The following is a 27971-nucleotide window of genomic DNA, read 5'->3' as shown; positions in this document are numbered from 1 at the left end:
AGGACACACATACTGATATTGACTCATTATATAAAGATCATTTTATTGCTGTAAAAAGTAGGCTCGTGTACATATTCATATTAAGTAAATGTTCAATTTTCTTTCTATTTTAATTTGCCCAATACATAGTTCCTTTCACCCACGTAAGAGGTACCAACAGTGTTCTTATGCTCTATTTATGGCATCTATAATTCTGTATCTTTAAAGTAATTTTCTCACTAAGCAGCATGAGTTTTCATCCAGAAGGAAAAAAATCAGTGTAGCTGATATAGATAACAAGGACTAGAGGAGGAAATAGGATTATCCATTTGCTTCAGGGAAATAAAGAGACTTCACAAACTATTTTAAAAAATTATTTTATTCACAGGGTACATTTTCAAATTTTCTCCAAGTAAGGGAGGTAGAGAAACTGAGACTTAGCGAACCTTCTCACCACCAGCCAGAATTACAATGAACACACCAAAGAAAAAGACATGTTTTTACAGCAAACCTCCTCCTATGACATTGCATTTAGGTGCTGTGGAAAGAAACAACTCAAGCAGAACCAACAGAGATAGGTACTGTTTTTTCAAGTCACGCTATAAAAAGTGCCAATTAAAAGGTTTTTTACCTGCTCTATTTTACACAAAAAAGAAATCGAAGAGCACTGATTTTCCCTACACCTCCTGCCTGCAGAATGTAGCTTATTAGGAAGAAGGATTTCCATGTACACTTCAAAGGTAATTTCATTTTATATTCTAAGCTAAAGGCTTTTCCAGAATTACTGCATCCTTGGACTGCTAGTCAGACTATGACTGAATGAGAAATATTTCAATTTTTCTATTTTCCCCTTGCCTTCAGCCTCTCTGCAAATTTGCTCTTGAAGAGCAGCTTGCACACATCTAGAATAATATATAATGTGCAACAACTGAATTAGAGATCAGAGAGAAACTTCCTTTTTCAAAGTTTTTCAGACCAACTATGCTGTATGGTAATTAGAGTGCTAGACTATTTCAGACTTTTTTTAAAAATCAGGCAAGCTTTGCAATGGAGCCACCCTTTTCTGTTCTCTCCGTCTTCCCTGGAGCGTCTCGGACCTTGACGTACCCCTGTGGCCCTCAATCATCCCAAATTGTGAATCCTGTATTTTATGATGGGATGTCTACACTAACCTACCAACAAGAAAGCCCCAGAGATGGTGCTTATGAATGAGTGAAAAACAGAAGACACTTGATTCTTTGCTTCCATGAATGCTAGGATTTGCTGAAGAAAACATTCTTAATCTCTACATGTAGAGATCACCTAGGGAGCTCCCTGTGAGAAGGTTCTATAGCTTCAACAAAGGATATTTACATATTGTTATCAGAGGTCTCCAAGGCCTATATACTATTGTGCATTTATATAAAAGTCACATTCACTACATTTACAAGGGTTCTCGCTGACGACAAAGATACAACTTGGAACAGATACGGTTATGCCTCGAAAGCGACTGGGGTACATGAAGGAAGTAGATAAGAAAGTGGAAGCCAAGCCAGAAAAAGTTAAGGCACCCTCTGCCACCCCCCACCAGGTCAGTCATCTTTCTCTTTTCAATGGACATAAATAATGCAAAGAGAGAGAGTGTGTGTGTGTGTGTGTGTGTGTGTGTGTGTGTGTGTACACAGAACATAGGGGAGAAAACACATCTAAGTCTCCGTGCATAACAATGGATATAAAAGCCTCTTAATGAAGTACTGTGGGAGCAGGGGACTAAAGCTTTAGTCACTATGCATAGCATAAGGTGACCATGTGATCATGTTTCAAAGCCTCAGCTTCAAGGTGACATTTCCTACCATTGCTGCCTCATCATGACAGGAGGTCTAAATAAGAATCTTATTTTGGAAGTATGTGTCAAAGTGGGAATGAAAGAGGGGTATGAAAATGGGAGTGTTGGTATTTCCAGGCCCAAGTACCAAGGAGAGCACAACTGGAGAGGGGCAGGAAGGGGGAAGCAGTTAGGCTGAGGGTCCTCACAGGTAAACAGGTTCCCTCTTCTGTTTTCTTCCCTGAGTGTCTCCCAGTCCGGCTATCACGCTGCCTCCTCTACCATCTTTCACTGTTAGTCATAACAACTGCGTGGCAGCACATTTCCTTTAAAATGTCTGAAAAGGTTCTATTTTGGGGACTGCACTCAAGGACAAAAGCCTCCGTGCTCTCTGCTTAGCTACCTTCTGAGATCTTCCGAACGGTCCTTCCCAATAAACCCTGATTTTTAGTTTCTTTTTTTTTCATTTTGGTTAAACCATTTTTAATATTATAATTCTCCATTTCTCTTATTGTGCAGAGAAAAACAGACATATCTGACTCCTGATATTCTTTACCCTGGATAAAATCACATCTTGTAGATGTTTATTGGTATCGTGCGAAGCATGCGCTTTTAAAATGACAAATATCTGGAGAAAATCTAATTACATAAAAGCAGAAAGAGACATGATCAATATATTGGGGCATTATTCTATAAAGCTCCTAGACAGCTTTACAACACTGATTACATCCCACAGCTTCAGCACGAAAGCAGAATCAGAAAGAATTTCAGCACAATGTACAGATCAATAAGAACACAGAGGAGGTAGGTAAGTGAATGACCATAAACAAAATATAATTCGTCTTTTGTACTTTAAAAAAGTTACAGTTATAGGCTTTGGCTATCACACAAATGCTCACAGGTATTATAAGCCAATTTATAAAAGCTATTTATTCCTTATTTGTTAGAGAATAAATCAGAAATGCTGGCACCAGAAGGAAAAAACTTAGAAGGAAACATAACCACATATTTTCCTACTGCAACGGCAAGCAGAGGTGTTGTGTTTGCATGAGCCTTCCATTCATGCACCTGCTTCAATCTTTCACCTCTAAGATGTATGTAAAAATTCAAACAACAAGACTAGACTGGGGGTAATGCTGATAATAACCATTTTCTCAAGATAGGAAGAAAAGAGGTTATGGCAACTGTAGTTTCATATATACCTCCTTCCATTCACTCAACCTAAATATTATGCCCTCATATTTAGGAGTTTATAAACTGACACACTAGGCTTCAGGATTCCTTTGGGTTCATCTCCAGGGCTTTAAAAGAGGCTATAGGAACTGGTGAGGAAATACCACCATCCCCCTATCTTCAAGGACTCAGAAAATCCATCTGAGTGGGAGGAAAAGCTCCACTTTGAAAAATCACTGGCAGGGCCATAATTAGGTCAGGGTGACCAGAGCTGTCACAAGACACCTAAATTTAGAGAGCACGAGTTTAAGGGGGAAAAAATCAACTGAAAACACACACCTATTCAAGACAGTGTAAAATTTTAAGCTTCTCAGCAAATTTTCACACCACCTTTCTAGTCACAAGGCTATCAGCTCAGCTCCACAGTGAGGCCATGGGACCATGGGACTGGACAGAGATAGAGTGCGTGCAAGCCAAGGTCAAGAGCAGAGGCTTCTCTGAGCCTTTGTGTGCTGAGAGCTTGAGAGCAGGGCCGTCTCCTCCTTTCCGCTTGCCTCATCCACTCCCTAGCACACAGTGGACTGAAGCTGTCAAAACTGCTGGTCGTATTTGTAGTTACTGTTGACTGTGTTCGAAGCTTGACCTAAGTTGAAGGTGCCTCGAGTCATTTACCCACTTCCAGCCCTGATGTGTACACACCAGCAGTCTTATAATCGGAGGGTCAACCTCTATCTGCACTGGGAAGATGAAGAAACACAAAGCACGGTTTTGCCCTCATTCCTTATTTCTCCACATACTTGTCCTCGAGTTCCCACAAAAATCTTTATGGCCTTGAGCTCTGGACCTCCGCAAGCGTAGGACCGCTATGCTCCCTGGTTCTGGTAAGAAAGTTTTCACTCAACAGAATAAGAATTCTGTAGAGTTTTCAATAGGCTGTGACATTTCTTCCTTTGAGGTCCCTCTTAACAAAATTTGCCAGTTAAAAAATTTCACAAAACCAATTATTTTTAAACATACAAATTAAAATGATAGGTGACTGACTTTCCACACAAAGAAGTAAGAGGTTGTGCATAACAAAGTGTCCAACTACCATCGTTGCCGACAAGAGGACTGCTACTGATATTGTTTCCATTTGGAAGCATCTATAATACTCCTGTAAAGCTTTTGAATAATTAAGAATCTTTTTTATAAATTTAGAATTCTAGGATTTCTTAAGTTATTTTCCAAGTAGGTTTTTCAGCCATGTTGTCCATTGCTTCAGGTATAATTTATACTAAACCTAAACATTTTTAGCCAAAAGAAGAGCATGAGACATCACAAGGCCAAACACAGAGCACTGTCTGAATAGCCGCCATTCGGGCTCATCTGGATCATGTGGATCATTTACCTGTTAAAATAGCTAAAAGTGAACTAAACAGAAAGCAAGCCCAGGAAGCACTCCTTAACTTCCTGTGTTAATTGCGGTTTAGATGCACAACGGCCTACAAACTGCTGGTCAGATACTCTACATAAAGCTGACACATCCAATGTCCTCTTCTATATAAAAAGCTTTCATATAAAAAATTATTTTTTTTTTCTTAATCCTATCTCATAGACACAGACAACTGCATGGTGCTCACCAGAGGGGAAAGGGGGGGTAAAAGGGGGTATGGGGGGGATAAATGGTTATGTCAGGAGATTTGACTAGGGGTAGCGAGCACACAGTACAACTTACAGGTGATGTAGCATAGAAATCTACACCTGAAACCTATATAATTTTATTAACCAATGTCACCCCAATAAATTCAATTAAAAAATTAAAAATTATTTTTCTTTCTGTGGAATGACTTCATCTATCTTAATATTATGAAGTGTAATCAAAATTAAACAGGGGTCTTCCTCATTCATGGTCCTTAGCATTAATGCAATTCTTATAAAAAGTCTCATCAGGAACTCATTTTCAGTCCCTTCACCCCCTCTTTGGCCCCCGTGGAGCCACCTCATTTTTGTCACTAAATAACTTTAAAAATTAGACGGACGTCCGAGAGTAATTCCCTCCATAACCAGAATATCTTCTGAACTGAATCTTAATGATCAGTAATATGAAAATGTAACTGACTAAATTTGGCCAAGTATGAGTGAGGCAAAGTTTTGAAGTCCTCAATTTCAGAAAAACAAAATAAAATAATGAGAGTTTAGAATTCAATTTCTTAATAGGAATAGGGTATCCCAGAGTACGCTGTAAGATAATTATAGAGAGATCCTCACTTACGAACACGTGTATTTTAATAAGGATGGAGACGCACAAGTTTATTCTACACACACATGCACACACGCACACCTAAGCACAAACCCTCACAAGCTTAGGTTAGATACATCTATCTAACCACACAAATATGTATGGCATACCTATCAAGTAATGCCACATTTTAATCTACTCTAAGAAAATATTCTCATTAACTTGTAGTCATACTTTGAATGACATGAGAACGTGTATGTATCCTTAAGTGAAAACCATATGGAACAATCAAAATATTTGGCCTAATCCAGGCTTTCTCAACCTTGGCACTACTGACATTTTAGGTGGTGTGATTCTTTTTTGCGGGGAATCTTACTGGTGCATTGTGAGTGTTTAGCAGGATCCCTGGCCCCTAACAACTAGATGCCAGTAGCACCCTCCAAACTATAACATTAAAAAATGTTATAGTGTCACCAGATGGAGGAGAAGAATCACTCCATTGAGAAGCAATGGTCTAAGTAAACATTATCAGTTTCAGATCGGTTTTGCCTTTCAGAAGCCATAAATTTATAGACTAAACATTGTACAAATTTTCTGCACAAATCTATCCCAGGAATCATAACAAGCTGTAATATTTCCAGATAGTACTTTCAATAAAATTGTGATTCACTGGCTCTATGGAGCTCATTATTTACGTTTTAACAATTTTAACAATTCAAATACTAACTTGACCAACACATTTTGTTAACATTTCTATGTATTTTTCGTTAGCCCTTTTATATTTCTGAGGAAGTGTGTAGCTTAAAATGTATTCCTTTTTAAGGTAATTATTAAATAATAGCAATAGCTCAAAAGAGGAAATATATTCAGGATTGCAGAGTGAATATTTAATGCAGCTCACTCAATAGTACATTCTCACTATATTTTTGCTGCCATATAGAATCAAAATAGCAAATGAGTTATGCACAGAATCAATACTCTCAAATTCTTAACTTTCTAAGTAGCAGTATAATCTAGGTTATGTCAACCAGTCATATTTCAACTGCTGATTTCTATAATAACCTCAATATTCAGTCTTACTTAGAAATTGCCTATTCCAATGATGTAGATATTTCCCAAGGGCACTGTCATCTTGATAGCTTTTAAATTAAGCTACCCAAAATGCCACCTGTTTTAATCTACATTGTTTACTAAGTTTCTACCATTAAAAAAAATGAAACAACTTTTTGGCACAGTTTACCTAAAGTTTGGTGATACTTAAAAAAAATAAAGATAGTGATTTCTAGCGTCTCCTTTTAGATTAAGGCATCCCAAAGAACAAAGACAATGAAAGGCTTCCTTTACCTTTCTCTTACATGTAAACACATTTGGCTGCTTGTGGTCCATCAGAGTTTGGCTTTCTAAGTAGTCCTACCTGCTAAGAGTATAGATAGCTACTAATTCACATCCCTTTACTTGTATGAACCTGCCTCGTACAGTCAGTCCTACGCTACACAGCATCCACTCATGAGATGTTGGGGAGAGTCAGAATAAGTAAAACAATTCTGTTCATTTGGGGTAAGCATTGGGGGGTAAGGTTCGCATTTCATGCTGGTATAGCATTATAAGCAGCAACCAGTAAGCTGGTTTGTCTTATATCAGGGTGTAGTGGGTACTCAAAATACATTTGGAGCTCTCCAACACTGGTTATAGGTTTTTGAAATATCACGCCATGTGGGTTCAGCTTTCATAGCTGCACAGCATTGAGCTTTGTTTAGCTGTGTGTGTGTGTGTGTGTGTGTGTGTGTGCGCACGCGCACACATATGCTTTATCTCAGAGTGAATATACCATGGTAGATAGAAAAGGGAGGAGCCTTCCAGTCTGTCTTCCAGAGACTAAGTTTACATCATTGTGCTTTACTTCATCTCTGAACATTAAATTATAAAGACAACTATGCAAATAATTTGCAAATAAATAATGCACTCACATTTGTAGTCTTTTTGCACTAAAACAACAATGCAAACAGGCTTACAAAATGCAGACTTAAAATTGAATGTATGCCCTACATTCTGAGGAGGAAAAGTTGTTCATGTTATCCAGACTGTGAATCAACACAATCTAATTCCAGCGATGCTTCACATTGTCTAAGCAGACTTGACAAAAAGGGGAGGAAACAATTCTTCTTTAACATTTGTTAAATGGAGGGGACTATAGTTAACATAGACTTGGCTCAACAAATCACAAATCAGCTGCAGCGTTTTGTGTCCTTAATGCTCAGTAAGGGATTTTTTTAAATCTACCCCATCACCCACTCACTGCCCCTAAATAGGACAAAAATAAATAATAATTTTTTAAAAACCTATAGTTCTGTCAGTCTTCATAAGTAGTTTTGTTTTTTCTTTAAATTAAGCCAGTTTGTACTGATAATCAGTAGCAATTTGTCCTGGCATTTCCTTTATTAACCTTGATTAACTCTTCAACTTCAACTAGAGTTCCATCTTATTTGTGAACTGTACCTTCTCGATTTAAACCAGGTAAATGTGCTTGACCAACATCATTTCGTCAGAATGTCACTAGTTGCAAATCCACAGTGTGCTATAAAACATTTCATAGAACATTTGACTTCCTGTTTGTCCTGCAAGCCAACATTAAAAGCTGAGTTTCCTTTGGGTGGTAGTTGTTGTTTGCAAGTGGCCCATGCAAATCCATGAAACAACTTCACCATTTCCTTCTGCAGTCATGTAGAAAACTTAACAAAATACCCTGGCTTAGTTCTTCCTTTTCCCACTGACCCTAGGAAGTGGGCTGGAGTGAGGTACCCTCACATGGGTCCAGCTGCATTCTCAGTGCGCCGATTTTATGAAGATACCAGAGTTGGAGAAATTCCTCTGGCATGGCATGGAAGCCAGAAAAGGGCAAGACATTATCATAGTAGTGGTGGCTGATGGGCTGCTCATGCATATTCACAGAGAAGGGCCAGAAGCCATAGATGGCCACCTCCTCACAGAGGCCTAGGGCTGCGCTCACCAGGAAGAGGCCTGTGGACAGGCGTTTGGCATGAATTCCCCTATTTTTCCAGAACTTTCCAATGCTACGCAGAAAGTTGGGGTTAGCAAAGAGCACTGTTTGATTGGCACCGACATCTGACAGTGTATAATAAACCCTCAGGGATGGCTCTGTTCCTGTCTTCATAGAAAAGGCAGGCATGTAGATATAACTGTGGTTATAAATTTTCATGTTGTCCACAAATGTCTTTCTGGACCACAGCAGGTTCTGAAACCTAGTAAAGAGAAAAAGAGGCTCAATTACCCTGGAGAAAAGAAATTCGTCAACCCTACTCTGTTGTTCTGATGGCCTTGCTAGCCTATACATCCTTGAACTTCCAATTATCTCATCATGAGCATGACTTTCCACCACCTCCACATCCTAACTCAGGTTAAGAGTCCTTAATGAGATTTCTTCTGAACTAAAGTACATTGTACATTTTGTTCTCTACTAGATTTTATTTGCCTGGAATGTAAGGATGGTTTAATCTCACGAATTAAAAAGTATTTGGTTACTGAACAGGATTTTGATAAAAGCTATTTGTGTGGTCTGATATAAGCACAGGACTGATTTCCTCATCTGCAAGTCAAAGGAATCTCTTCTAAAATACTTCTTCGCATTGAAATTCTATGATTCTACAAGTATTCAGATTAATCAATGCTATATTGTAACTATAATGTCACATAGAAAAACTTAGTTATAAAATGATGCTAAGAGTTGCCTGTGTTGTTTGGGCCAAAGAACACTTCTTTCCTATGTTCTTTCACTTTGGATTACATGAAGTGAAAGTTCAACTATATTCACCTAAAATTAAAGGAACACACGCTAGGTGTCAGGCATTGGAGAATTAAAAACTTAATGACCCAATTTTGGGGACACTTTGGTCATTGACAAGAGTATACAGTGTACTAAAACAATGATGAGGATTCAGTGTTCCTATAATGAGCAAGGTGGGAATGATGAATGCAGTGGTTGAAGATGAGGCATGTTGCAAAAAACCTGTGTCTCTAATTTGTTTGGACTTCACTCTGTGGTGATGGGGAACCTTCAAGGACTAAGTACTTACAGCATTTGCTATTTGGATTACAAATATTTCATCATTTGTTTAGTGGTCAATCTATGTCAAAAAATGTAACTGGCAGTTCAGTAGGTGTTCTGGGGAAGGAAGAGGCTGGTGGCCTAAAGACCAGGTAAGAGGTTGCTGATGTAGCTTAAGTGAAAATGAAGAGAAGACTGTAAAATAGACTAAGCCCTTGCAACTTTTGATTTCTTTCACAGGACGGGGGCTGCCCATCTCAGGTTATGTGCAGGAGGAGCAGCGGCATCTGAGAATGGAACTGAGCCACAACTAGCAGAGGGAGCCTGACCTGACATCTTGGCAGGGCTCATCATAAATATGTGAAACCAAAATTCTGAATACACAAATCCACAGGTTTAAGATTCTCACCATAAAGTATGTTAGGTGAAGGCTTTTTGTAGATATTCTTTATCAAGTTGAGGAAGTTCTCCTTTATTCCTGGTTTAGTTGTGGTTTTTTAAAGCTTGATCTTGACATAGTCTTTATTGGTTCCAATAAATAATTTTTCAACTGGTTCTCTTGTAAATTCTAGATAGGTAATTATATCTCCTGCTAATATTGACAGATTTCCTTTTTAAACATACTTGAAATATGTTTTTAAATTTGTTCTAATGTAGTGTATGTATTTTTACGTTGCTGACTTCTATTACACTTCTGTTTAGATGATATGGCCTGTATGATGATAACTGTTTTAATATATTTATATATTTTCTTTGTTACATAATGTATGGTCATTTTAAGGAAATTTCTATTTATTTTAAAAATAACAGACTTTTAAAATTGAAGACTCTTGCTATGATTGTGGATTTGTGAATATATATTTGAATTGAATCAGTTTTTGCTATATATATTTTAAAACTATCTTGTTAGGTACATAAAGTTTCTTGAATATTACATTTTTGATGGTACTGTTCATTTGATCAATTTAAATTGCTTCATGTTTTTAATGATTTAAATTAAATTTTCATTTTTACCAAAATAATATATGTACATAGTTTTAAAAATCAAATAGTATTAAAATGGAAAGCAGTAATCTCCTTTCACATTCCCCCAAATAATGTTCTAAGACTTCTCTAGCTGTTTACCTTGTTACATTTTAAAGCACCATGCTAAATTGAAATTTAAAACTCTTCCACTTACCTACTCATTTCTTATGAAAAAATAAAGATTTATCTTTCTTAAAGTGCTCCTCACAGCATTCCCCCACCATACACACTTAGACTTTTTTGACCTTTCAATCCAGATATATCACAATTGAAATCAACAGTCTGTACTTACCTCCCTGTCTGCCTAAGTACTGTTCACATCAGAAACAAAAGTCTATTACAATTATTAAATATCCTCTTCAACTTTTAATTTTTCCCCAGAGCAAATAAAGGTTTTCCATGAAACGGTCACAAATTCATTTCCAGACATCCATTAGAGCTGCAAATCTTCCTCCATTACTGCCAACATGTTAGTCTGTCAGGGGCACGTTTTGTCATTGTTGAGACATCTTTTCAGAAACTGTTTTTTTCTCTCACTGGGATCTGCCTGATGGCTTTCAAGGCCTGCTGTGTAGCTGTTTTCCTGGAGCTTTTCTTTATCAGAATCCATCTGTTTTTATATCTTTTAATTGCCAACAGCTCTTTCTTATTACCTAAATTTTCTTTTTCATTTTATAGTATCCTACTCATAGTTGATGGATGCAATAAATATTCATATTTCCATACAAACTAATTATCAATTTTTAAGGGTTTTTTTTTCTGCCCCTTGAATAATCTTGTTTTCTTCCAAATTCTTATGTTCTTTGTTTTTGTACTCTGACTCTCATGTTAGAGACTCTCTTTTGGTGTCTTCTGACCTTGGATATCTGTTTTTGTTTGGCAACTGGAAGCTCTCTGCAGAGACTCAGCTTCTCGACTTTACTCTCAGTTGAAGAGAAGGTGATAAGGTGGCTTTCTTTTGGGTGACTCCCAAATGCCATCATCTACGGGTCTTTCTTTTGGCCTGTCAGAGTCAGTATTCTACTTGAGAACTATGACCACGCACTTCATCTCTCCCCTTTGTTGGAGTTCTTCATAGTACCTCTCACTACACGACATTTTATTATATGCGTACGTCTTTACTGTTTGTGCTTTCTTGAATGTCCACAAGGAGAACTTTGTTTTGTTTACTGCTAAATCCACAGCACCAGGAAGGATGCTGGGCATATGGCACTAAGTAAATATTCATGAATGTTTGCTGAAGTATGCAGAAAAGCAGAAACAACCTACAAGTCTATCACAAAGGAAATGGCGAAACAAACAGTTACAGCCATACTCTGGATACAAGGCAGTTTTTTTAATGACAAAGCTCTATTTGTATTGAAATAGAAATATTTCCAAGACAACATGTTACATGAAAAACAAATTGCATAATGACTGCTGCACTTGGTAAAGTGGATTATCATACAGGGTAAAGATATATATTTTCTATAGTTACACTATATGTGTGTAAATGCATAGGAAAGTGTTAAAAGGATTCACATTAAGCTGAAAATAATGGCTACCTCTGGGGAGAATAGTGGGCATGGGGTGGGGGTAGAGGGTCAAGGGAAACTTTATTTGTCTTTATTTTTATTGTTGACACTGTTACAGATGTCTCCATTTTCCCTGCCTTGCCTCCCTCCACCCAGCCCACCCTCCTTTCCCTCTGGCCATCACTACACTGTTGTGTGTGTCCCTGGATTATGCATGTATGTTCTTTGGCTAGTTAGTCAGGGGAAACTTTAGCTTCATCTGGAATGCTTTCATTTTTTAGAAGGTTACCTTTGAAAGGTCAGGCACCTTAGTAGTCACATAATGCAAAGTAAAACAATTGGGAGTTTCTTGTTCACTCTTTTCAACACAAAAAATTAGGACTATGTTGTAACTGTATTCTTTTTAAGTTTTTACTATTATTATAATGTTGTTTGTACCATATAAAACACATTGACAAAAAAGTCACAAATGTTCAAGTTAATTTATCTCTTAAGCATAGTTCATTTTAAAAGTTCACCTCTACATAAAATATTTTTCTTTTTTCTCTATAATAACTTTTATTTGAACACTTTCCTTATTATTTACTTCCTGTTCAAACCTTTCAGTAATTTTTTCAGTGGCTTAACTCATTTCCTCAGATTATTTACTTGCTTTTCTAATATTTTAGACCACTTGCCATGTTCACGGTTGCTCAGTTATTTTTCTCTTTGCACAGCTGTTTGTTTACACAGCTGTTGCTTCCTTTTCCTCTGTCAATGAACATTAATTTTGTGTTGCTTTACACATCTTTCCTCCTCTGTACCTTTTTATCCTGTGGAAGTATCTCTTCCACAGGAAAATATTTTACCAGATTGCAAAAAAACACATCATACAAGCTATTCCATTCATACAGAGTACATCCTAAGAATGCAAATTTCAAAAATATTTGTAGAATGGGTATTCCAAACTAGACTGGGGGTGTTTCTAAGGGGATAGAAATTTAAGACAATCCTCTCAGAGACGGATAAATCTGAACTGAATTTTGAAGAATGAGTAGAAGTTAGCTATGTAAAAGGAGTTGAAGAGAAAGAGCATTCTTGGCTGAGAGAGCAGCATGGTCAGAGGCACAGAGGTGAGAGAGGGAGGTGTTCAGGGAAATGCAAACCATTTAATAAGGTAAGGCTTTACAGCCTTGGGAGCAGCTAGAGATGAGACTAGCTTGGTGCATAGGGCAGAGTAAAAGAATGACCCACTGCTAATCAAGGTTGAAATTCCACCCATAAGGCAAAATGGAAACTAATGAGCATGCAGTAGCTTCTGGGGGAAATGAGGAGGGCCTTACCCCAGGGAGTGGAGGGGAGGAAGTCAACTTTGGTCAACGGGAAGAGCAGGGCTGATCTTCAGCTGGGAAGCGAAGGTGAGGGATACGGAGGAGTGTCCCTCCTTATTTAGTGTCAATTCTGTGTATGTCGTTAAATATATATATCCCTCCTAGGTGTGAGGGTGGTTTCAGTTTGGGGGGTTCAGTGGCTTGGACTTCTGGTGGCTCCTGTCATCATGATAAGTAACACAAGAGGAGGAGGTAGTTTGAAGGGAAAGATTATTACCCCATTTTGGACATGTTGAGCCACCCATAAACATGACATCACCCAGAAGAACGGTGGCCCAATGTACCATGCACTGACTAATTATAGCATTTAAACAGTGGGCAAAAGAGGCAAAGCCGTAGCTCAGGGTAGATAGGCAGAGAGGTGAGAAATAATCAGGATAGTGTTCAGTGACAGAAAGATAAAAGAGTTTAAGAAGTTTATCAACAATGGTAAATGCTGAGAAGAGATCAAATGAAATAAAGACAAAATGCTATTTGCAGATTGAGCAACATGGACAGTGGCATGAGCTATTTCAGTAGAAATCAGTCTACATCATGGTTCTTGAAAACTCAGTTGTGTACAGGGGCCAAGCAGGTAATGAAAATATGTCAGGGGGCCAGATATAAGACAAGAGGGTGTGGACCTGGAAATGGAATATACATGTGCCATCTAAAAAACTTCAAATTAAAAAGAAAGTAAAAGCCAAGCAAAGCAAGTATGCAGACAACAAGTTTGATGTTAATCCTCAAAATGTATTCAAAATTCCAAATGACAATGAGGTCATGAAATCACAAATCCCTTTGGAGCAGATGAAAAAAAAATGTAATAGAGATGGCCTTTTGTTTATTTGACACTAGCGATAGTCTGGAATAAGAATTGGAAGACCATAATCAAATTACAGAAATATCAACAAATTATAAGATTCCTGCTTAACACGTTACCTTATTTAAGCTTTGTAGTGACTCTATGAAGAGGGAATTATCCCTTTGCTGCAGTTGAAAACATTGAAGATCAGAGTGGTTAAGTACATACTCTAAGTTTCATAACAGGAATGTAGTAAACTCTGGATTCCAACTCAGCTCAGTTTGACTCTAGATTCAACGCTCTTTCATTATACTATGTAACTTTTCCCAGCGAGGAAGACGTATTGCTCGTGTCCTGTAGGAACTCATTCACCTGTGATCTGGGTTCTTACCCCTTCTGGCATTCTCAAGGACCTGGTCCACCTTACCCTCTTTATTGCCTTTATCTTCATTGATTCCCTTTCACTGGCCCTTTCCCCACATGGGCTCTTGCCCAAGTCTCCTCAACTGAAAACAACAACAAACATTTCCCCAAAAGTACATCTTTCTCTAGCTACTTCTTGATCTCTTTCCTCCCACCCATTGCTGATTTCTTATCTCAAGTCACTCATACTCTCTGGGAGATTTACTATCATTACCTTAACTAGGACCTAAACTGGTAATGGGGTGGAAAATATTACTTTAATAACAAATACCAGAGTTCTCTGTGGAAAAAAAATTCTCTGTTTAGGTTTAAAGGGTGCTTGGGGTGTTGCAGGTGAAATTCTAAAAGCCTGTCCTGCGGGCAGAAAGGGCAGTAAGTCGTAACTAACCTTTCCAGTATAAGTACGTAGCAGGAATTTCGGGGCTGGAGAGCCAAAGGGTGAGATGAAGGAGAGAAAGAGAAAAGATTTAGGAGCAACAACATGCTGGGAGGCTAGAGACTAGATGTAACATAACAAGCGGGACACTCTCAATGACAGGGTGACTGAAATACTTTAAAGAACAGAGATGTCTGATACTCAATTTTTATGTTCTTTGCTTACTAGTTTTTCAGTGTTTCCCCTCTCTCACCTCAAAACGTCTATAAATTTTGTTATAATACCTTTGGGAATGGTATTCTGGAAAAATCAAGGAAAGTAAACCTTAATCCATGTCTACATTGCTGTGAAGTAGAGAGAGGGGAGTAGTCACAGAAGGTAAGGTGAGGAGACAAATAAGCTGAAGGTAATTAAAAGAAACAGGTAATTGGAATAAACAATGACCATATAAATTTAAGCTTATGAAATTCTCCAAAAATTGGAGAGAGCATTGACCACAATGAGGGAATTGGATAATTTTTAAATAACACTGAATTATACTTTTCTCTTTACAAAAGCAAAAACTGTATAAAACTAGAGAAATTGAAACATAAAGATGAGCACAAAGAAGTATGTTTGCCATAAAGTATTCGATAAAAATATATTAAATATGAGAGAAAGAAGGAAAAATAAAACAGTAATCACCCTATTCTACATTCAGCATTGACCTCTATTAACATACTGATTTCTATCTTACACACACACACACACACCCCTAGTAGCAGGACTGAAATTACACAGAACTCACATGTGAAAAGGTCTAACACTTTTTCCACCTTACAGTTGCCTTCATCTTATTCTAGTGATCCCATTCTTGCTAATGTCAGGGAAAAACCTTAAATTTGTCAATTAAAAGTAATTCAATGTCTTTGACATAAAAGTCTTTGGGGTAAACAGTACAGCTATTTTAAATGAAAAACTTCTTCAGAGCTGGTTTTCCCTCTCTGGAGAACTCTCAATCCTGCTCGCCTCTGGATCCTCCTAGAAATGGTGGGTCTTAGGCTGTCTCTAATGTGGTGTGCTTGATCTTGTCTTGTCCTTGGGGTACAGCACTGGTGTCCTTGAGGTGTGGCTGGTACCTCTGGTTCATTTGGACACTACACTGGCCACCACTACTGAAGTCAGTGGCCCCCTCTCTTGCCCCAGGAATTCCTGGATGCTTTTCGCAACCTAGGCCTCTTCTTGGTACTTTTAGTGTTTTTGCATCTTCCTACTGGAAGTGTGAAAATGTCAAGATTCCAAAAATAGCACATGCAAGCTCTGTCACATACTGGAGACACCATCTCAAGCCTACCCCTGGGCACTCCCTTCAGACATTTTTAATTTACTTCCCAGAACCAAGGCGGACTTCACCTGAGCTGCAGGTGGAGAGGCACATGGCCCTTTCAGACACACAACCTGCTCACCCCACTATTACTACCCCAACTCTACAATTTATCCCATCACCTGGAAAAAAAGAAGACGATGCATGAGGACAAGTGGAAAAGAAAGGAAGAGAGATAGAGAACACGAGAAGAGAAAACAAGGGCAAAAAGAAGAGAGTGTGAATTAAAAATGCCAAAACACAAATGGAAAGACAAAAGCAGGCAATCAGAAGCTTGTGTGACACAGAATTTGAGATATAAAGAGAGAAAAGAAGCAAAAATAACTTCCCTCCCTACCCCTGGTCCCATTACTCTCTGTCACACTGAACAAAGATGGGGAGGGAAAGAGCAAGGTGAAGAAAATAACACAGGAGGAGGTGAGGTGTATCTAGCTCACTCAAGTCAACTTCAAGGATGAATTATACGCTCCATTTCATTTCACCTCCACTTCTTTCAAATCATGAACTGCAAACAGCCCCTAACAAACCTCAGCAGACTGCAAAGCCGTTGACTCTGTGGCTAGGTAAAAACAGAGCCTAGGGGTTAATTATATTGCAGTTGTTGAAAACAGAACGTCTATTTTCATTTCAGGTTGTGATTCAAGTGCAAGTAGATTACATCAGATTTTAAAGTAAACCATTTTCCCCACTTACACTTATATTAGATGAGGGCTCACGGCAATTTCTTCCATTTCCTTCCCCTTTCGTCACTGTCTGCCTATGCTAAAAAATATTTTGAGTAACAAATTTTACGTGTTATATATAGATAGCAGTCATTCTCCTAGCTCTCTAAAATATGGTTAATGCCACCATTCTTCACTCACTGCTCAAAAATGGAAAATAAAATAAAAAAACAAACAAACAAAAACCCCACAACAGTGCATATACTGGACTATTCCTAATAACATGCTCTATAATCATCATATTTTAGGATAAGGGACCAAATATATTAAGGATGAATTAAGGAAAAAAGTTAATTTAAATCTGTTATTGGGTTAACTTTATTTTCACATGTTAGTCTACACCTTTTGGCATCACCTTGTACGGGTGTCTTGTAAGGAGGTGGGGCAGTGAAATCGTCCCCCAGAATCTCTGAGGAAAGTCATGCGCTAGGTCACATGCTAAGTTGGAAAGCATGGTCCAGACAGATGTTTAGCAGTGAAAGCTGCCTCACAAGGGAGAATCATAGGAAAAAACTTTTTGCTCTACTTAGGTAGTTTTATTCCAGGAATTGATTTAAATTAGAAAATTGTTAATTTTCCAAAAAGTAAATCTCTACTAAGGAAGAGAGAGAAAAGACACTGAAGCACATATGATTTTTGTCATAGTTGATAAACAGTACAAATTACCCATTTAAACTGCCAATGGAATATTAATTAAAAGCAGCATTCTATGAAACAGCAAAGCATATAATATTATTGCTAGTTAATTAGGAAAAGACCATATATACACTGCATTTCTGGGTTTCATTTTTCTTTACAAGCAATTATTTTACTCATTGCTTTATAATTAGGATTGATAAAATTAGTTTTTTTATATATTAATATTAAATAAGATTCTATATAGTTGTGATGATTAATTTTATGTGTCTACTTGACTATGTCACGGGGTGCCCAGATATTTGGTTAAATATTATTTCTGGGTGTGTCAGTGAGGGTGTTTCCAGGTGAGATTAGCATTGTATCAGTGGACAGGGTAAAACAGATGGCCCCCCCACTGTGGGTGGGTATCATCCAACCTGTTGAGTGCCTGAATAGAACAAAACATCAGAGAAAGAGAGAATTCTGTAAAAGGGAAGAAAAATGTACTCTTGTGACAGTATGGAGGGACCTAGAGAGTATTACGCTAAGTGAAATAAGCCAGTCAGAGAAAGACAAGTACCATGTGATTTCACTCATATGTGAAATCTAATGAACAAACTGAACTACCAAGCAAAATAGAGACAGACTCACGGAGAGAGAGCAGGCTGACAGCTCTGGTGGTGTTGGGTGGGAGGTAGGGGGGGGGCACAGGGATTGAGCCTAAAAGAAAGACAGAACTCAATGACTTGGACAAGAGTATGGGGACAGCAGGGGAGGAGGCGGTAGACAGAGGTGGGAGAGGGCACAGAGGCGATAAATGGTGATGGAAACAATAAAATAAAATATAAACAGAGAGAATTCACTCCCTCTACCTGCCTACTTGAGCTGGGACATCGGTCATCTGCTTTCAGACCAGAACTCACACCATCGGTTTCCTTGGTTCTCAGGCCTGGGTCTCCCCCTTGCAGACAGCATATGGTATGACATCCTATCCTCCGTAATCGCTTACGTCAATTCTTTATAACAAACCAACGGCTCTGTCTCTCAGCCTCTATCTATGTACGTATCTCCTATTGGTTCTGCTTCTCTGGAGAGCCCTAACTCATACACCAGTCATATACTTTAACATAAACATTATATATTTATATTTATATATACATATATTTATACAAAATTATATATTTGCATGTTACACATACAAATATTATGTATTGACATGTACATATATTTATATATTGCCTAAGAAAAACACATACACACAGAAAAAACTAAATGTGTATCCAAATGGCTAACCTGTGCTCCCTATGCTATCATCTCAGCAGCCACAACTCAGGGCTGCTGAGAAAAAGCAGCTTCAGAGGGAAATAAACAAGCCTGTTTTGGATTTCTTTAAACCCTAAAAACAGTCAAGCAAATAGCAATGGATACTATTTTCTGTTTATGTCACTAATTCCCACATTTATTTATCAAACCTGCATTTGCTTGTTTTCTTGGGAAATGAGGACTCTACAATTAATTTGTGATCATTGTAGAAAAGATAAAAGGTATCCTTATGAGAAAGAAAACCTCCCGTAGTGTCATGCGCGTGTGCAGTGCATTGGCACATGTCTCTACACTGTCTGGTCCCCTATACATTTTTTACATCGTGGAGATCACACATTATATATGCTTCCATTTCATGCTCCTTAAATAAATGTTAAATCAAAAGTATTTCCAAAGTCATTTAAAGCCCCTGAATGCATTTCCTCTATTTGGGATGTTTAGGGTGTGTCAAATACGTGGAGAGACTCCCAGGATGTCCATTCCAAACTCCTTCTCTGATGTCCTCTACTCAAAAGCTGGAGAGCCAGCAACTGCACTTCCCGAACTTCTTTACAGCTAGGGTTCCGGTTGTGATGTAGGTTTCAGCCAGTGAGGTGAAGCTGTGTGTCTTGAAATCTGAACTGAGTTAAATGGGCAGAGATGGGGGGGCTGTTTTCACACTCAGATTCTGACTAAGGTAGACTGAGTCTGGAGCTAGCAGCTGGAGCTGCAGCTTCCCGCTGTGGCAGGTGGTTCCTGGTTCTGCACTCCAATGACTGCAGCGGGTTCTGCCCTGTGGCTCTTGGAGTTGTGCTCCATTCCCTCAGTGTTTCATCACCCTCCCACCAACCCTAAAGCCCAAGTAAATAAATCCCTTTATGCTTCAACTAACTAGAATAGATTACATTCTCTGCAATGAATCCTCAACAATAGAGTGTTTTCTAATGGTTCAAAATAATGTTTAATTCTTTGACACCATTTTTTTGCTTTCCCATTCTTTATGCTTTATAGATTTCAAGATTATTACTTGAGGATTGACTTTTAGAAGTGTTATGACTAATTCAAAAGGTAGGAACATTTTTTTAAGGTTCTTGATACCTGTCAATTCTTTTGTTCCTCTAGAAGAAAGGTTGTGCTAATTTACTCTCCCTATTCTCCATGACAATGTTCACCATCATTGTTACAGTCCCTCTTTATTTTTGCTACTTTAATAGTCAAAAATAGCTGGCTACCATTTTAATGTAATTGTATTTAATTATTAGTATGGTTGAATACTTATGAATTTCATGAGCCATTTGTATTTATTCCTTCATGACTTTTTTATCTCTATATCCAACCTTCCCTGGGACTGAAATATCTTTCATATCTATTTATATACACAACCTTTGTATATATAAAGAGATTTACCCCTTTTTTGTATATATAAAGAGATTTATATATTTTTTTGTATATATAAAGAGATTTACCCCTTTTTCTGTTTATATCTGATGCTATTTCTTCTAAATTATTTTTGGATTTTTAAATTTAGGTAATGTTTCTCACAAGAACAAATTTGAGATTTATTTAATGCAAAATGTATGCATCACCTTCCATGAATTCTTCCAGCAGAAAGTGTTCCATCTGAAGGAAAAATAAGAATTCACATTGATGCTATTTTTTGTGTTGTTTTTTACATTTTATGTGTTAATCCTTATACTGGGCTGAATGGTGTCCCCTCCAAATCCACGTCTACCCAGAACTTCAAAATGTGACCTTATTTGGAAATGGAATCTTTGTGATGTAATTAAAATTAGGTCATAGCAGATTAGAATAGGTCCTCATGCAATGACTGATGTCCTTAGAAGAAGACAAAAGAGAGGAAGACAGACACAATCAGGGGGGACACCATGTGATGATGGAGGCAGAGACTGGAGTGATGAGTCTGTGAACCAAGGAATGCCAAGGATTTCCGGCTATCACCAGAAGCTAGGCAGAGACGAGGAAGGATCCTCCCCTAGAACCTCAAGGAAAGCATGGCCTTGCCACACCTTGATTTCAGGTTGCTAGCCTCCAGACCTGTTCAGGACCACATTTCTGTTGGTTTAAACCACCCAGTTTGTGGTAATTTCTTATGGCAACCCTAAGAAAGTAATACAGTGAGTACACACTTGATTTGGGTATACAGTCTGAGATGAAATTTTTGATTTTTTTTTTCAATCCTCACCCAAGGATACTTTTTCCATTGCTTTTCAGGGAGAGAGAGAGGGAGGCATCGATGTTAGAGAGACACATCAATTGGTTGCTTCCCGCAAGCGCCCTGACCAGGGCCAGGAATCAAGCTCGCAACCGAGGTACATGCCCTTGGCTGGGATCAAACCCAGGACCCTTCAGTCCCCAGGCCGATGCTCTAACCACTGAGCAAAACTGGCTAGGGCGAAATTCTTAACTTTTTTCCCTCAAATTGTGAACTAATGGGTCTACCTGAAGCTAGCTCCTTAAAGGCATGTGAGAATCAACTGGACACATTTCTCCACAACTCCACATGGACTTCAATTGGTAGCTTGAAGTTGGCCACAGTGACAATGAACTTAAACCACAGAAGTGGGTTTACAAATCACGTCTTTCCTGGCCGCCCCCCCCCCCAAGCTGGTTTTAAAACACCAGTATACCACTGCTCAATCCCTACATTTTTTTACATATTTACTTTTAAACTGAATTTATTGGGGTGATATTGGTTAATAAAATTATATGTTTCAGATGTACAATTCTATAAGACATCATCTGTATATTATGTTCACCACCCAGAGTCAAGTCTCCTTCCATCACCATTTATCCCTCCTTGAGCCCCTTCTACCTCCCCTCAGCCCCCTTTCCTTCTTATAATCTCCATACTGTGATCCCTACATTTTCAATTGCTTTTGAATTTTACTGTTAATACTTTAGACAGCAAATATCTTGAGTATTTGGCTCACAGTTATAATACATATATTCCTAGAACATATCCTAAGTAATTCAAGAAGGGTATTTGAGAAAAGTATTTTCTGAGTCTTTTTCCTGATTGGACCTGATGATTACTTATTTTTTATTCTTCATAAAACCTATAGCCCGGCCGGGTGTGGCTCAGCAGTTGAGCATCGACCTAGGATCCAGGCGATCAGGGTTCGATTCCCGGTCAGGGCACATGCCCGGGTTGCGGGCTCAATCCCCAGTCGGGGGCGTGCAGGAGACAGCCGATCAGTGACTCTCTCATCATTGATGTTTCTATCTCTCTTTCCCCTCCTTTCCTCTCTCTGTAATCAATAAAGATATATTTTTAAAAAAAGAAAACCTGTAACCTATAGATTGAATCTCCTTTATTTTTCTCCATTTTATTTCTTATCATGTACCTCCTTTTTTCACCCCTCTGCATTTATAAAGTTGAAATATTACAAGCTTTATTTTCTGCACTCTAACTCTGCTCTTTGCTCCATCTGATGTGGAATGTATTGCTTTCTTTGTGCATTGTTTTCTTTGCAGTTCTGCCTACTCTCAGTCATCTCCCTTTACCTCTCCACTTTCAGCTCATTCTCTGTTCTTCTCAGCATTTCTGGCACCCAATGGGTCAATTCTTATTAAGAATATCAAGCTAAGGCTTTGAAAGTTTTTCTTCTGTTCCCTCTGGAAAAGAATTTTGATTTGTGGCTTTCCTCTGAGTGTTTAAGTCACAGTCCCTGTGTTGCAAAATATTTTGTGTATATATTTTTACATTTTTCTTAAATAGTAAACACACACACACACACACACACACACAAGCCTGATCCAGAACACATCTGGCTACACAATGGATGAATGGTATCCTCCTACCCACAGTTACTGATCATTTAGGTGTTTGTAGTTTTCTTTTTTGGATCTAGACCCAGAGAGCACTCAAGTGCTGAGCCCTGAGCCTGGATTCCGGGGTCTGGCAAGCAATCGTCTCCTGCTTCTGCCGGACTAGGGGAGGACCTTCCGCTCCAAGTGACCAGTTGTCCGGCTGCTGGGGAGTCGCCCGTCGGCTCAGCCTTCTCCAGTCAGAGGCAGGAGTAACAATTGTGCCTCCACCACTCTTCTTAGCGCCTTCCACTCATCCCCATCTTTCCTTTTGGAACATTTTCCAGCTTTCACACAACTTAGCCGGCAACGTGCTACTCCCTCTAGCTGTCACCTCTAGCCGGGCATGGCATGGATTGTGCAGGACGGTTTCCAAGTGAATGGAGAAAGAGAGAAACTGAGGAAGGAAGGGCATGGCTCCACCAAGCTGAGAAGAGCTCCCTCGGGTGGGGCCCTGCTGTGTTTCTTTGCCAGTGGGTCGAGTGGGTAGAGTCATAGCCTTTCCCCACCTTCACCCCAGATTTCTGTGCTATTCTCGCTCATTAGGCTTCGCTTAGAATTACGACTCTCAACTCTCTCCTCACTGCAGTTAGTGAAAATTCCGGGAAGAATCTAGCATTTGACTTCCTCTATCCTTATTTTTCAGTTCTCTTGTAAATATTTTGGTCCATATATTCGTATATGCTGATTTAATTTAAAAGCCAGAATAAAGCATTTCACCAGAATGACACATATTAACCCAGCATTTGCTGAAGACTCACTCTTTGTCACATACTCTGGTAGGCTCTGGGGACAAAAAGATGAAAAAGACAGAGTCACTGCCTTTGGACAGCTCAGCCCTCTCCGAGTCACTGAGGAGCAGGACACTCTAGGCCAAGGCGCTGCATGTGTGCAGAGGTGCTGGTGAGCGCGGTCCTGGGGGAGTGGAGTGTGATGCTGGAGTCTGGGGCAAATGAGAGGGTGTGGTGACAGATGATAGGCTGAGACCTGAAAATAACGGGGAGCCAGTGACAAATTTTAATTTTGGATTTTAGAAGACAAATCTGTACTGTAGGAGAAAAGAATCAGATTGAAGGAAGATCTTTAGACACTCTTTGAGCCCCGGCAAAAAATTGTTATGACTTCTATAAAGGCAATAGCAGTGGAAATAATGAGAGTACAGTTAATAAATGACAGGAAAGTAATACTGATAAGGCCTTGCAGTTGAGCAGATATGGATGATGAAGTGAGGAGGTACTTAAAAGTCAGCCACCTCGGTGACTTGATGGATGGTGCTCATAACTGTGACAGCAACTCCAGGGACAAGGAAGGTTTGATGAGAAAGATAATTAATCCACTTTGAGGACACGCTGAATGTGCGGTGCCTGTGGGGCTTCTAAATGGAGACAGCCAGGAGACACACAGCTGTCTGCAGCACAGAGAAGCGAGGCCGGGCACGATCTGCACAGTGGTGCTAATGGCTGAGTGGGAAAGCCCTGCATGTTTTCCCCAAGGGAAAGCAAATACAAGATGCAGTGAGAAAAGAAGAGAGCTGAGAGGCAACACTGGAGAACAGCAACAGTAAGGGGGTGGATTTTGAAAAACTAAAACAGCAAAGGAAGCTAACAAGAAACAAGACAGAGTTGTGTTGGGATTACAGAAGAATAGAATTTCAGGGAAGCATGAAATAACAGTATCAAGTGCAGTGGAGGTCAAGTGATACAGGAACTAATAACCACCAGTTCCAGTCTTCTATGCAATCCTTATTTGTGAACATTTATTTAATAATGAGTACTGTGTTTGAACAAATAATAACTGAAAGCTCTTGCAAAACAACACGATTGTTTCTAACCAGAAAACATTTTTATCCAATGAGAATTTGTATTATGAAACCTCTGACTTCTGGGCTTTTTAGTGGTATCAGCCACAGGTTATTATCTAGCAAATATCTGAAAAATGCAGCCTTTCTGTTTCACAGATTTGTTGGAGATGTAATCCAAAACAGAGACAACCTTCTAGGAGCTTCTGGTCTTAGAGGACAGCAGCAGACCTCTGACTCTGTCCTCTATGGGGCTTTGTAATACAGAAGCTGGAGGGTGTTTCCCATTAGTTCTCCAAAGGCCATTATTCATCTGTGGCAGCAGGGCCAGCCCTGGGATAACTAACCATGTAAATGGTGTGATATAAATAACACTAAAGATTCCTTTCCAATGCTTCACCTAAAATACCTCCCAGTCCCCGCCTCCTAGATGGTCAAGGTTCCTGGCACAAATGGTAAGGGGAGAAGCATAAAATTTTGTTGGGAGACGATTGCAGTAACTCAGAGAGGCAGATTATGGTGGCTTGGACCAGGGTAGTGGCGGCAGACGAGGTGAGAAATAGTTACAATGTTTGAAAGTAAGTTCATCATAATTTGGCAGCATAGTCAGTCAAATGTGAGATGTGAGAGAAAGGATAAGTCAGGAGACTTCGAAGGTTTTTGAACTGAGCAACTGGAAAAATAGAGTTCCCATTTATTGAGCTGGGGAAGAGGGCAGAACCCAGGTTTTAGGGGGGGCAGATTAAGAGTTCTGTACTGATTATTTTAAGTTTAATACTCACATTAGATATCCAACTAGGTTAGCCAAGCTAGGAGTTGAATATTTGAGTCTGGAAATAAAGAAATAGGCACTAGATGCAGGACAAATTTAGGAGCCATCAGAACATAGATAGTATTCATTTAGTTAATATACAACATTGTAACACTTTCAGGTGTACAACATAGTTATTCAATATTTATATATTTAAGTGATCACCATAATAAGTCTAGTAACCATCTGACACCATAAAAGGTCATTAAGATATTACCGACTATGGATAGTCCTGCACTAACCTTTTATTTTGACATTTCTTTCATCCATTCTAAGGAACCCAGAGATTTTTCCATAATTTTATCTTGTGGACATCCTTTCCTTCTGCCTTTCCATTCATTAGTACTTGCAATTGTATTTATCAAATACATTACCTCTCTCATCACTTTATATTCTGCCCTTGTTAATAATTTATATCAAGACTCTGATTTTTGTTGGGTTGGTTGTTACTGTGTGTGCAAGTTTGTCATATAGAGATACAGATATGAAAGATAGTAGTGAAAACTTAAGTTAAAACGCACATCAATTCAGAGATCCAAACGCTAAAGTTCTGATTAAAAAATATATATTTCTATTAAACAAATTAAAATAATTTAGTAATAGAAACATACAGAGAACATGTCTCTATATTTCTCTATTTATAATGTTCTCTAAGATCATCCTTATATTTCAAGTTGGAAAGCAAACATTTTTCAGTAAGAATACATAACTGATTAACCAACACATAATCAAAACACTTACAATCAGTAATTTCTAAAACTATATTCTATTTACTCAACTTGGTTCATATTCTCCAGGAAAATTAATTACACATACAAATTTAACAATAATGTAATTTTCACAGACTACAGAAATATTCATATACATACTAATAATTATTACTGTCATGCCCTTTCTTATGAGGGTATTAGGAAAGCTCATTAAGAGCTGAACAATCTGAAATCACTGCATCCTAATGAACTCTGTGAAATGGAAGTGTTCACAGATGGGCACCTGCCATCTTGCCCGAAGAAGCTCCGAGCACATAAGGAGCTTAGTAAGATAATTAGCAAGTTCCGGGCCTCACTTGTAAGGTTGCCTCCCACAGTGAAGCTGGGGCACAAATGCCTCGGCTGTAACAAAATCTCTGTGGATCAAGAGGACATGGAGTCAGTGCAAATGAAGCACTTGCCAGGCAGGATCCCACTCTGAACATTCCCAGGAGGGCGACATTTCGAGGACCTCTCTGCCCAGTAAGTGGCATTCACAGCACAAACCGTGTTGATCGCAGATGAAACAGTCACTTCACCATTTATACACATGCACATACATGCGTCCAAACAGATACCATATACAAATTGCACAGGTATATTAGGGAATTTGAGCACAAAAGGTGAGAGGTTTATCAAGGGGAAATAACCTCAGGGCACAGTTTCTGAAAAATAATTTACAATTGATTTCAGACATCATTCTTTTCTAACAAACTTGCTCAAGATTCCCAAATATTTCTGTCCTGGTCCTTCATTATTTCTCCCTTTTCCAGCTCTTCTTGCTTTCTTATCTCCTCTCTTTGGCTCTACCTTCTGCTGTTACTCTGATCCAACTTTGGAACAACACCAGGCCCTTTAGTCTCCCCCTGGCCCCCAGAGTTAGCAAGAAATAGCTCCATACACAAACAGCACACTCTAAACAGAATCCTGGTGCCAACTGCTAACAAATTCTTTCCTACCACGTTACATGCAGAAAGTAGTTAAGTAGCTTAGATCACACAGCCACTGCTGCCCTCCTGGTTTCCAGAAATCTTTCTACACATTGCTGCTTCCACTGAAATGAAAACATGCTGATCAGGAAGAATATACCACCAAAATAAACACTAAAAAGGCGGCGGAGGAGGGGTGGGTCAGAGAAAGTGGACATAACAGTTAGTCCTTTGGTCTCTGTATGTTGCATGTCAATATAAACCTTATGTAAAAATTCTTAACCTGGTACCACCCCCTAATGTTTTCTTACTGGGGTGCAACCCACTCTCAATGGACCTGCATTAAAGTACCATGAGAATTTAGTCTATTCCAATATCTATGTACTAATTATGCCTTTAGGGAATCATTTGATCTGATCTGCTATTTAATGTTGAGGATCAGGAGGTCACAGAGGGAAAGAAAAAGAAAGGAAACAAGTGGACATTGATGTAGCAGCTACCCTGTGTCAGGAGTTGGGTTCTTGGTGCCGTGCTCACTTCCTCTGCTCCCAGGACAGTGTTACTAGAAAGGTGCAGAGAACGTTCTAACTTTCTGAATTCAGGACACAAAATTTGGGGTCCAAGCTAATCTCACTTAGATCTGGAGGGACAGGAACACACATGCATGAGCACACGCACAAACATACACACGCACACAAAATCAGGGCTCCATTCATATTGTCTGCCCCTCTAACTCACAGGGCTGCTGTATTGTCGCAATGAATGTTTATTAGAAGCAAATGTAAAATATCAAGGCTTACTTTTTTAATGATTTTTTTCTATTATACAATTTTGCAGCAAATTTGGAAAATATTGATTTTTTTCCTTAGAGATTTTCTATGCATATAATTATATAGTTGAAGCATATACATTTATATACTTTTTTTCACTTAACATAATAGTGTGAGCAATTTATCATTTATTAATTAGGAACATTATTCCAAAATATCATTGCATATTATTCCATCAATACATATATAACGTAAGTTATAAAACCACTGGTATATTTAGATATGTTTAAAGAGTTTCATTATTTTCAAATTATCCATAACATGATATATATATTTGTATTAACTAAGGGT

General features: G+C 38.7%; 1 protein-coding gene across 1 annotated transcript in view; it reads right to left on the bottom strand.

Annotated features, from left to right (window-relative positions):
* Positions 1-4535: 4535 nt before the first annotated feature.
* ST8SIA1 (ST8 alpha-N-acetyl-neuraminide alpha-2,8-sialyltransferase 1) overlaps positions 4536-27971 on the bottom strand; it is a 99236-nt gene continuing 75800 nt past the window's right edge. The window contains exon 5 of the mRNA XM_081127523.1: positions 4536-8434. Coding sequence (XP_080983649.1) covers positions 7948-8434 — 487 coding nt within the window. The 3' untranslated portion in view covers positions 4536-7947. The remainder of the gene's footprint in view (positions 8435-27971) is intronic.

Source organism: Miniopterus schreibersii (genome assembly GCF_964146895.1).
Source record: "Miniopterus schreibersii genome assembly, chromosome: 2".
Lineage (NCBI taxonomy): Eukaryota > Metazoa > Chordata > Mammalia > Chiroptera > Miniopteridae > Miniopterus > Miniopterus schreibersii.
This window is presented reverse-complemented; position numbering and strand designations above follow the sequence as displayed.